This window comes from Neofelis nebulosa, chromosome 9, assembly GCF_028018385.1.
Source record: "Neofelis nebulosa isolate mNeoNeb1 chromosome 9, mNeoNeb1.pri, whole genome shotgun sequence".
Classification (NCBI taxonomy): Eukaryota; Metazoa; Chordata; class Mammalia; order Carnivora; family Felidae; genus Neofelis; species Neofelis nebulosa.
This window is the reverse complement of record NC_080790.1, coordinates 36,238,884-36,250,925: the sequence shown is the minus strand read 5'-3', so window position 1 is coordinate 36,250,925 and position 12,042 is coordinate 36,238,884. Positions and strand designations below refer to the sequence as shown.

The 12,042-nt window shown below is 38.4% G+C and overlaps 1 protein-coding gene across 6 annotated transcripts in view; it reads left to right on the top strand.

The window, feature by feature from the left end:
• Positions 1-12,042, top strand: part of NPHP1 (nephrocystin 1) — a 59,775-nt gene that overhangs the window by 17,602 nt on the left and 30,131 nt on the right. For 4 of the 6 annotated variants that reach the window (XM_058683255.1, XM_058683253.1, XM_058683256.1 and 1 more), the window contains 3 exons: positions 580-667; positions 2,261-2,355; positions 4,382-4,510. In XM_058683255.1, the coding sequence (XP_058539238.1) occupies positions 580-667; positions 2,261-2,355; positions 4,382-4,510 (312 nt within the window). The remainder of the gene's footprint in view (positions 1-579; positions 668-2,260; positions 2,356-4,381; positions 4,511-12,042) is intronic. The other 2 variants (XM_058683254.1, XM_058683258.1) reach the window with 1 other exon arrangement.

The window sequence follows — 12,042 nt, the reverse complement described above, 5'->3', positions numbered from 1 at the left end:
CTGACATCAAGAGTCGGACAGTCAACTGACTGATCCAGCCAGGTGCCCCCCCTATTCCTATCATTTTAAAAAGTTACATAACCAAGTGAAAATCCACTCCTTTCCTCCCAGAAGGAATCACCATTAATAGTTTAGTAAATATCCTTTCTGACCTTTTACACCACGTATCACTTACATGGACGTACTCGTGTATGTATGTGTGTGCGTACACATATACAAAAAAAAGACATGAATTCTTCAGTGAGTATCAGTTTGCGACGTTAACTCACCTGTTACGTGGCAGCACGCTGTAGAGCAGGACAGGAAGAGGGACATTTTGATGAAAGATGTACAGGAAACAGCTGGTCTGGAGCTCAGAGCTGGGCACTGCGTAGGGCTTAGGTCCTTGGGAGAGGCCAGGATTCGATGATGGCATTCTCAGGAATTTGGGGCTAAGTTGCTGTATTTGTCCACTGAAGTCTGCATGTTTGTGTTTTCCTACTTTGGGTTGTAGTTGCTATAGCAATAAGAGAAAGTATTATAGAGGTGAGGAGACACGAATGAAAACAAGCAACTGATTTTGGTTTTTACTGTCTCCAGCAGATAAACACTATTGATGTGCTAACCACAATGGGAGCTATTCCCTCAGGGTTCAGGCCTTCCATGCTCTTCCAGCTTCTGGAGGAAGGTAACGCGTGTCTGTGAGCCACCACAAATTTGTAGTTAAGCAGTCAGGCTTTGGGATTAATTTTCTGGTTTTAGCCAAAACGAGTTGTTTAAAAGGATGTTGAATATCACATCTCTTTGGTGCTCATCTTTTCCTTCATCTTTCCTGTGACAGTGGAGGAAGGATCCCTGACCCTGTCAGCCACCAGCCTGTGTGCTCTGGGTTTTAGTCCCTTTGCTTTATTTCAAAAACAATGATTCTTAATTGTTAGCCCTTTCGTGTATCTGCAGCCCGCCGCCCTTCCCCACACTGGCTTCTTCCCTCGTCATAGTACCAGTACACCTGATACCTGCACCTTTTAAGAAAACCAGCCCTTCTCATCCTCCCTCATTCTAGCCAAAGCCTCCCTTTCTCTCCATTTCTTCACAGAAAGACTTTTCTGAAGAGCTATTATCCAGTCGCATTTCCATTTTCTTATTCGTTCTTGGATTTCTCTGTACTTGACAACATTTGCCCATAAGCTGGGTAAAGAGAAATAATGTTGGGGAGGATCTCCTGTATAGCCTGAAGTGTTGTGTTATCTGTGGAAGGGCTGCTTTGAGTTCCTCTGCTGCAAGGCTCTCAGCCCTCCCTGAATGCGCAGCTCCTTCCCATCCTTTGCATCCATCCCAGGGGCAATTCCACCTTCCTGGAGAGGTCTCCTTTGACTAATGTAGGTGCCCCCTACACCCTTCTGCTTGAGCACGCTTTATGGACCTACGTTAATTTATAATTATTTTACTTAACCTCTTCTACTTATTTTGTTTTTATTATTTCCCCCACTCAACTGTAAACTAATGAGGGCAGGGGCTGTATTTCTCTGACTCACATACTTTGTGAGTATTTGCAGGTCTTAGCAGAGTGCCTGGCACACAGTGGGAACTCAGAAGTGATTTCTCAAATGAATAAATGATTTTATAATCAGTATTCTTCACAACTAATGTATGGGAGAACACTATAAAAATGATTTTGTCTTAAGAAACGAAATGAATGATTATATATTTTTCTAAAAGGTATTCACAGATTTTCTGCATTTTACAAAAACATTTGAATGGATCATCTTCATGACAGGGCATGTTACTGGCCTAAAAGTTTTTGTTTTGTTTTGTTTTGTTTTTTTCTGAAGCTCTCCTTTTTAACCAGCTATATTACAGAGATGTACTCTAGTAACAGGAGTTTTTCTTTTTTTATTTATTTAAATTTTAGTTAACATGCAGTACAAGATTGGTTTCAGGAGTAGAATTTAGTGATTCATCACTTACATAGAACACCCAGTGCTCACCACAAGTGCCCTTCTTCATACCCGTCTCCTATCTAGCCCATCTCCCCTAACCCACTGAGATCTTTCTTAAAACTGCTTTAAGATCAGCCCTTATGTGCTTCTATATCTTCTACTGTTGTTTTTACACATGAATAAATCTCCATTGGCATATATGCCTTAGAAAGCAAGTTTCAGTAGGTAGCTTGGCATTTTGGATGTCTGTATCCTAAATTTGTGGCATAGCATTATAGATTTTTGGCTTAGGATTTCATTCCTTTCTTTGTAAGAAAATAAAGGAAAACTTGGTTTTGCAGGGAATCAATTTCAAGCAAGTTACTTCTTACAACCAGAGCTCACTCCTTCACAGCTGGCCTTCAGAGATCTAATGTGGGATGCTAAAGCAGGCACGGTGAGTATGGTCGCTATCAATAAAATTACACCTTTCCAGATTTTATCATGGTTGCAAGTATGTGAATAACATGTGAATTGATTAATGCAGTATTGAAAATAAAAAAAATTGTTTCTGTATTTTAATTTTTAAACACTCAGTGATAACTTCATTGCTAAGACAAAACTTGGATTTGTTATCTTGACTTTATTTTATTTATCTTCTCTGTTGCTCTCTTCTCCCATTGTTACAAAGGAAATAATACTAGGTATCTCTCTGAATCATTCTTTGCCTCAATTTCTTCATCTGAAGAAAAGGGAATGCTAATAATAATAGTTCCAACATAGGGTTACTGAATTACATTATATGTGTGAAGGGCTTAGAACAGTGCCTGGCACATGATAACTCAGTAAGTGTTGGAGTAACTTGGAATGAGGAAGTTCCAAGTCTTTTATGATTATACTTGTTTTGGGGAGAGCTTGGAGTAAAGGATTCCTGGTATTCTGAGCATTTGAAGTGGGAAATAGTCTTTATATTTAATTCTAGCCTCCTCCCTTTTAGCAGAGTTGAACCACATTAGAGCACATCACCCCCCTTCCCGTTGACCTTCTGCCCTCTCTCCCTCCCTTTTTCAGAGCCTCAAGGGAAAAATAAGAGGACCCAGCGTGGTTAGGTTTTGCGGGGAGAGTGGTGTAGAATTTTCTCCTCTCAACCTGAACTTTGCCTGGAACCTCCTTAGTATATAAAGTGTCTTTTATTTCAAGTCAATAATAATGTTGCATTTGGTCTGTTTAGTGTACTAGAACCTGCATGAAGGGCATTTAATTTTATGAACTTGTACCCAGAGAACTAAATATTCAGCTTTTATTTCTTTTTTTTATTAAAAAAAAATTTTTTTTAACGTTTATTTATTATTGAGAGACAGAGAGACACAGAGCATGAGCAGGGGAGGGGTAGAGAGAGGGGGAGACACAAAATCCGAAACAGGCTTCAGGCTCCGAGCTGTCAGCACAGAGCCCGACGCGGGGCTCAAAGTCACCAAATGCGAGATCATGACCTGAGCCAAAGTCGGTCGCCTAACCAAATGAGCCACCCAGGTGCCCCTTCAGCTCTTATTTCTTAAATTGAAAATGTGACAAGCTGTTAGATATTGCCTTATTTTTTTCAATGATATAAGTTATTTAAATGAGGGGCTCCTGGGTGGCTCAGTCGGTTAAGCGTCTGACTTCGCATCAGGTCATGATCTCACAGTTCATGAATTCGAGCCCCGTGTCCAGCTCTGTGCTGACAGCTCAGAGCCTGGAGCCTGTTTCGGATTCTGTGTCTCCCTCTCTCTCTCTCTGCCCCTTCCTCACTTGCACTCTGTTTCTCTCTCTCTCTCCCTAAAACAAATAAACATTAAAAAAAATGTTACTTAAATGGAAAGGCTCATGACCATCAAGCAGAATGTTAAGAATCAAAGATGTCTTTAAATAAGAAACCAGAGTGGCAACTTATTTATTGACATTCTGAACTATACTTGTGAAGTAGAACTGAATAATCATATCCAATGGTCAGTGCATTCTATCAAAGCATCTGTACGAGAAGCCAAGAAGCAATATAGGTAAATGCTTGGAATTAAAACAAGGAGGAGGAGCCAGCCGGATATTAATGTCAGGTGTCATTGGTTACTATGCTGTGGTGACCTTCTATACTTACCTATGTTATATAGGAATGAATTGTAAGAATGAACCTGATTCCATGATCAGGTCATACGTTTTACCTAGTTGTACTATTTTTTCATTATGATTTTTATGCATTTACCCCCCCCCCAATGCAAATGTTTCAAATAGAAAGATTTATGGAAATTTTACCAAAGGTTTTTATTTAAGTGGAATGGACTATTGAAACCTTCCTTGTGTGCATATGTTTATGTGTAAATTTTTTTTCTTTCATCCTTTTTTATTCTGTGTGCATTTAAAGTATTTATTAAAAATGCTTTGAAAATGAATTTGTCTTATAAGTCATAAAGTAAGCCTTGTTTTTATAACCAATTTTTTTTTCTCAGATTAAGTCAATACCAAGTCGTGTTTCATTCATTCTGACCCTCTGGAGCTGTAAAATGATTCCTTTTCCAGGAACAAGCATCCAGGTGCTCAGCAGACATGTTAGCCTCTGTCTGTTTGATGGAAATAAGGTGAGCTTACTGAGGAGTAAAACAGATCAATCAGGATAGGAGAATACTTTGTTAATGCTGCATATTAAACATGTACTGCATTGAGTTTGTCTTTCTGTTTGTCTCTCTCTCAATTTCTCTCTCTCTCTCTCTCTGTATGTTTATGTGTACATATAAAATTATATGTGGTAGACTGCAAACTGTAAGGCTCTGATGGCATAGGTTTAATTCCTGGCTCTTTCAGTTGCCAAGTGTATGATGTTGGTGTATATGTCCCAGTTAACTCCTCTGAGCCTTAGATTTCTCGCTTACAAAGAAAGGTACTGATGCCTGTCTTCTAGTATCGTATATAATTCAGGTCTTGAGTGTGCAGAGTATTTTATGTTTTACAAATGTACACCTGTATAATCAACATCCAGATCAAGACATGGAGCATTACCAGCACCTTACAAAGTTTGCTTGTGTCCTTTTTCGTGACTCTTGCAAAATTAATTGATTTGTTTGTGAGACACGGCTTAAATACGGTGCTTAGATGGAATTTGTAATTTGTGGGATGTTAACAAAATATTGCTTAGAGAGAAGTTTACAGCACTAGCTGCGTTAGAAAAGAATTCTCATGTTGAGAGTCTAAGCTCCCTCCTGAGAGGGGGTTCTCGGGTTGAGATCTATGGACGAAGAGGCCTTTAGAAGGCGAAGGGAAAAGGGAAGAGGAGCCTGGCCAAAGGAACATCACAGGCAAAGGCCCTGGTGGGGAAGGACTCGGGAAAGCCAGTGTGGCCAAGTGGAGAGAGGCAAGAGGAAGTGTGGGATGGGGTGACATGGGAGACATCAGGAACACGGTATGAGACACTGTAAGCCATGATGTAAGGGAGTTTTGTCTTTATCCTAAAGACAGTGGAGTCATTGGAAGAAGTGACAGAGTTTAGATTTACACTTTGGGAATATCTCTGGCTCTTCTTTGGAGATGAATTACAAGGGGGGCCAGAAGGACATGAGTAGACCATTTGGGGTCTTTGGCACAGTGTGGTGGTCAAAGGGCAGCCCGTGGCGCCTCCAAGAAAACAAAACTTGGAGTCAGTCATTTGCCCCAGATTAAGCTCGGCTCCACCAGCTTGGTGTGGGATGCTGACCAAATTACTTGGCCCTACTCTTCTCTCACTTTCCTCATCTGGTACACATCTCTTAGGGTCCATGTGAGGATGAAATGAGTTAATATAATAGTAAAGCACTTAGAAAACACATAGAACATAAATGTGGCTAGATGAGATATGAAGCGGATACCTTAGTCTGGGGAAGTGGAGATCTCGGAGAGGAGAACCGTGGCTACAGGGATACGTAGACCGTAAAAACCACAATTTGGTGCTGGCTTGCAGATGGAGGGTGAGGGAGAGCGGGGTGTCAAACATGCCACTAGGTCTCTGGCTTCCACATCCGGGCAGTTGGTGGTGACACTCAATGAGATAGGGAGCACTGAGAGCTGATCAGATTTGGAGGAGTTTGTGGGTTTAGCTTCATTCGTGCTGAGTCTGCCTGCAGCTCCCAGTGCCTTTCTTTCTTTCTGAACTGGGAATAAATAAATGAACCGGGTGATTCCAGTGATCCTCCCTCATTTCTACACACCCTGCACAAAACACTGCCATTAGTAAGCCAGTAGGTGTCATCAGCGACCAAAAAAAGATGAATTGCCTTCTTTGCTTAGATCTGGTTTGATATTTCACTTTCCCTCTCCCTATGCTCATGAATGAGAACCTAAAGACTGGAATTTTATTGATCTAACATATCAAGATATTAGAAGTTATTCATTAAAAATAATAGAAGGGAATCTATGTAACTAATCTATGTCAAAGTTCCAATTGACAAATTAGAGATGATAGTTAATAGTTATATAAATACTTGTGCTATTTACCTAAGAGTGCTTCCCTACTTCTAGGGAATAAAAACAATAAAAGCATTATTGTTAAAACTCTATGTAGAGTTTGAACTCTAGAACCATAAGAACTCTAGTTTTAACTCTAGAACCACAGGAACTCTGGTTTTAACTCTAGAACCATCAAGAACCACATCACACAGTATTATATTTACTTCCGCCATCAAGCATAATTTAGAAAACTTGGAAGACAATCTGTTGTATTTATCCTTATTTTTACTCTTTCCATTGTTCTTCTTTCCTTCCTAACGTTAAAAGTTTCCTGATTTTAACATGTTCTTACTGTTGAGAGAATTTCCTTTAACCACTCTTTCTGCTGGCTACAAATTCTCGTTGGTTTTCTTTATCCAAAAATGCCTGTTTCCCGTTTATTCCTGAGGCATATTTTCACTAGATATGGAATTATGGTTTGGCCTTTCTTTCTTTCCTCCTTTCTTTCTTTGTTTCTTTGTTTCTTGCTTTGTTTCTATCTTTCTTTCTTTCTTTGTTTCTTGCTTTCTTTCTTTCTTTCAGCACTTGAGAAATATTGTGCCCCTTCGTTCTATGGCTTCTGAATGGCAATCCACTGTCACTAGAATTGGTGTTCCCTTATTGGTAAATCTAGGTGTTATTTCTTTCAAGACATATGGGTTTCATTTTTATATGTTTATGATGTACTTGGGCATGGATTTCTTGGGTTTATCTTGTTTAAGTTTTGCTCAGCTTCTTAAACTATAGGCTTATGTCCTTTGGCAAATTTGGGGATATTTCAGCCATAATTTTCTTGAATACTTCTCTAGCTCCAGACTGTCTTCTGGGACTCTGATGACAGGAATGTGAGATCTTTTGTTATAATCCCACAGGTTCCTGAGGCTCTGTTTATTTTTTTTTTTTCCCATCAGCTTTATCTTAGTTGCTCATAGTGCATAATTTCTATTTTCCTACCTTCAAGTTCCCTGATTCTTTGCTTTTTTATTCAACATTTGAGTCTGTCCAGTGAGTTGTGTGTGTTTATGCACACCTTGGTTATTGTGTTTTTCAATTCTAGAATTTCCGCCAGGTTGTTCATTTTTATCTTCCATATCTTTGTTGAGAGTTTGTATCTCTTTCTGTATTTTAAATTAGTTTCAAACATGTCCATAGTTGCTTATGGAAGTATTTTTAGGTGTCTGCTTTCCAGGTGTCAGATAATTCCAACATTTGTGTCATCTCAGCGTTGGCATCTGTTGATTGTCCTTTCTCATTCAAGCTGAGGTTTTCCCGGTTCTTGGTATGATGAGTGATTTTTCAATTGTATCGTGGACATTTTGGGTATTACGGGTTTCTGGATCTTATTTTAACTTCTGTTTTAGCAGGCCCCTGACACCATGCTGTCAAGGGAAGGTAGGTGGCACCTCACCACCCCAGGTGAGAATGGAAGTCCAAGTTCCTCACTTGGCTTCTATTCACATCCCTGGGGGGACAGTGTGCTTCCTGACTCTGGGGCCCTGAGAGAAGTTCACGCTCCTCACCAGGCCTCCACTGATAGCACTCACTGTGTCGTGCCTCAGGACCTATGATCCCTAGCCAGTCCACTTTCCTGGCTCCACATTGGACGTTATGTATAAAATAAAAATAAGGTTTGTAAATTTCATTATATTAAATTTTACGTCAAAAAATAACTGTGAATACAAAATGAACTCTAGTTGGGGCGCCTGGGTGGCTCAGTCGGTTAAGCGGCCGACTTCGGCTCAGGTCATGATCTCGCGGTCCGTGAGTTCAAGCCCCGCGTCGGGCTCTGTGCTGACAGCTCAGAGCCTGGAGCCTGTTTCAGATTCTGTGTCTCCCTCTCTCTGACCCTCCCCCATTCATGCTCTGTCTCTGTCTCAAAAATAAATAAACGTTAAAAAAAAAAATTAAAAAAAAAAAATGAACTCTAGTTAATGATATGCATGCTAGTTTAGAGAGAGGTTACTAATGTCTGCAGGCTTGCAGCGCATCAAAAAATAAGATGAATTGAGGGATAGATAGATGATATGTGTGATAAAGCAAAGATAGTAAGATGTTAATGATAAAATTTAGGTGATGAGTATATGAGAGTTCACTGTATATTTCTTTTAACTTGTCTGATATGTTTAACACATTTCAGAATCACCACCATTGTATATTTCACCCCTTTAAAACATGAATTAAAAACCTTAAGTACTCACTAAGAAATAATACATCCACTAATTACCCATCTGTTTTGCCAATAAGAGAAATAGAAAGCAAGCCTATAGCTCACATTTAGAATCTTTCAGATCTTGGAACATTATAATTTTCCAATTTGTTTACTTGTCTCCTTTTAGATCTATTTTATACTCACCTTATTTTTATTGGAATTAACAATATTTTTAAAAATATGAACAGGGGCGCCTGGGTGGCGCAGTCGGTTAAGCGTCCGACTTCAGCCAGGTCACGATCTCGCGGTCCGTGAGTTCGAGCCCCGCGTCAGGCTCTGGGCTGATGGCTCAGAGCCTGGAGCCTGTTTCCGATTCTGTGTCTCCCTCTCTCTCTGCCCCTCCCCCGTTCATGGTCTGTCTCTCTCTGTCCCAAAAATAAATAAAAAATGTTGAAAAAAAAAAATTAAAAAAAAAAAAAATAATAAAAATATGAACAATTTTAAACATAGAAATGTGCAGAGGGGTGCCTGGGTGGCTCAATCGGTTAAGCATTTGACTCTTGGTTTCAACTCAGGTCATGAGCTCATGGTTTGTGAGTTCAAACTGCATGTCAGGCTCTGCGATGGCAGTGCTCAGCCTGCGTGGGATTCTCTCTCTCTGCCCCTCCCCCACTCAGCACACACTCTCTCAAAATAAATAAATAAAACAAAAAAAGGAATGTGCAGAGAATAACGTAACAGACACCCATGGCCTTATCACCTAATTCTATTGAAGCCTCCGAGTTTGTAATAAGTACTCTAACTTCTTTTAAAATAAAAAATGAGTACTTTCTGTTCAATTTTCCGTAAACCTAAGACTTCTCATTAAAAGTAGTCTATCATTTAAAAAAATTTTCTTTTACATTTATTTATTTTTGAGAGACAGAGAGACAGAGCGTGAGCAGGGGAGGGGCAGAAAGAGAGGGAGACACAGAATCAGAAGCAGGCTTCAGGCTCCCAGCTGTCAGCACAGAGCCCGACACGGGGCTCGAACCCATGAACTGTGAGATCATGACCTGAGCCGAAGTCGGGCATTTAACCGACTGAGCCACCCAGGTGCCCCAAAAGTAGTCTGTTATTTTAAAAATAAATACTGCAGGGCTGCCTGGGTGGCTCAGTCAGTTAAGCATCTGACTTCAGCTCAGGTCATGACCTCATGGTGTGTGAGTTTGAGCCCCACATCAGGCTCTCTGCTGACAGCTTAGAGCCTGGAGCCTGCTTTGCATTCTGGGTCTCCCTCTCTCTCTCCGTCCCTCCCCGACTAGTGTTCTATCTCCCTCTTTCAAAAATAAACATTAAAAATAAATAAATAAATAAATAAATAATGAAAATAAAAGTAAATACTGCAAGTATGATCGAAAGCCCCAATGTATCCCTCCCACATCCTGCTGGTTTCCTCCCTCCATATAGGTAACCCTTATCCTAAATTTTGTTTTATTAATTTTATACAGCCTAATTTTTAATATTCCCATGCTTTATAAAATGGTATCATATCCTTGTACCTTCTGCAAATTTCTTTTTTTCCCTTTATGTTTTATCCAAGTTGATGGATTTTGCTCTTGGTCATTCTTTTTAACTGTTGAGTGGTATTTCATTACAGGGACATGCCACCATTTATCCCTTATTCTCTTGAACATTTCTACTATTATAGTCTTTCAGGGAACATTCTTATACACGTTGATTTGCGTTCATGTGAGACAAGGCTTTAGAATATGTGTAAGTGTACTTGGGAGTAGATTGCTGAATGGTGGATTCCTGTGTTAGGTAATGCCAAATTATTCTCCACAGAGGTTCTTCCAGGTAATACGGCCGTGATCCCAGTTTCTCCATATCTTCACAATCGGTATTATCTTACCAATGTTTTGGGTATGAAATGGAATCTCATTGTGGTTTTGGTTTTGATTTCCCTGATATCTAGTGTGTTTTTAAATGTCTCTTCTTACATTTATTAACCAATCAGATCTCCATCATTATGAATTGTGTTTTGTGTCTTTTGCTCATTTTTCTTTTGGATTTTTATAAATTTAAATCTGTCATTTGGATTTCCAAGCTTCGTATAACTTAATGTAAGTATGTTAAGTATATAATTGATTTATAATTCTTGATAAATACTGGACATTTTGTTGGTTATTTGCATTCCAAGCACTTCCAGGTCTGTGGTTTGGCATTTAAGTTTGTGTTGTTTAAGTTCGCTTCCAAGAACAGAACTTCTAAAGTTCATGGATGTTAGCTGTATCAGTCTTTTCATTTATGGTTTATGCTTTTCATGTCTTGTTTAAGAAATCCTTCCCTTGTATGGAAACCAATCTGACAATAAATTTCATATTAATAAAATTAAATTGAATTAAATTAAATTAAATTAAATTAAAAAAGAAATCCTTCCCTATGTCAGGATCATAAAGATACTCTCTTTTATTTTCTTCTAAATATTTCTGTTCACTGTGGTATTGACTCTACCTAGAATTTATTTCTATGTATTTTGTAGAGATCTAGTTTTATTTTTTCCATATTTATAGCCAGTTGTCTCAATAACATTAATTGAAGAGTTCATCTGTTCCCCATGACTTGCAAGGCGGCTCTGTTATGTAACAAGTGTTCATCTCTATATGGATTGGGTTCCGGTGTCTGTTCTGGTCAATTGGTGTATTTGTCTTTCCCTGGACCAATAATAGTCTTAACTGCTATGGCTTTATAATATGACAAGTCCCCTCAGTTTGCTTTCTATATAAATTATTCTTAACTAATCTAGACTATTTGCTCCTCCATATGAATTTTAGCATCAACTTGTTAAATTACGTTTTAGAACCCGGTTGGGATTTTTAGTAGAATTGCATTGAATTTTTAGATTCATTTTAGTAGAAGCTTTACAGAATTAAGTCATAAAGCCTTAAACATATGATATGATCTTTCTATGTATTCTGATCTTCATTTTTATTTTATCATAATGTTTCATAATTTTCTTTATAAAAGTCTTGCATATTTTTTGTTTAAATACAAATATCTTGGGGTTTTTGTCATTTTTAGATAAATATGTCATCATATTTATTGCAAATTGGATCATTGTCCAAATCCAAATATAGTAGCCACTAGCTGAATGTTACTATTTAAATTTAAATAATTATTTACTTAAATTTAAAATAACTTTAAATGCATATTAATTTAAAACTTAACTAAAATTAAATAAAATTTAAAATTTAGTTCCTTAGTACCACCAACTACATTTCAAGTGATCGATAGCCATATGTGGCTAATGGCTGCCATATTGGGTAGCACACACAGAATGTATTTATTATCACAGAAAGTTCTATTAGAGTTCTATTGGACAGCACTGGGTCCCTATATCAAGAATGTTACTGAGTAACACATTTGAAACTATGACTTTTTTAAAAGATGGTAAAACATAAGTCACATTGGTAATTGATTGACATGGTTATTTAACAGTCTGCCTTTGCCTTTTCATTTAAAAAT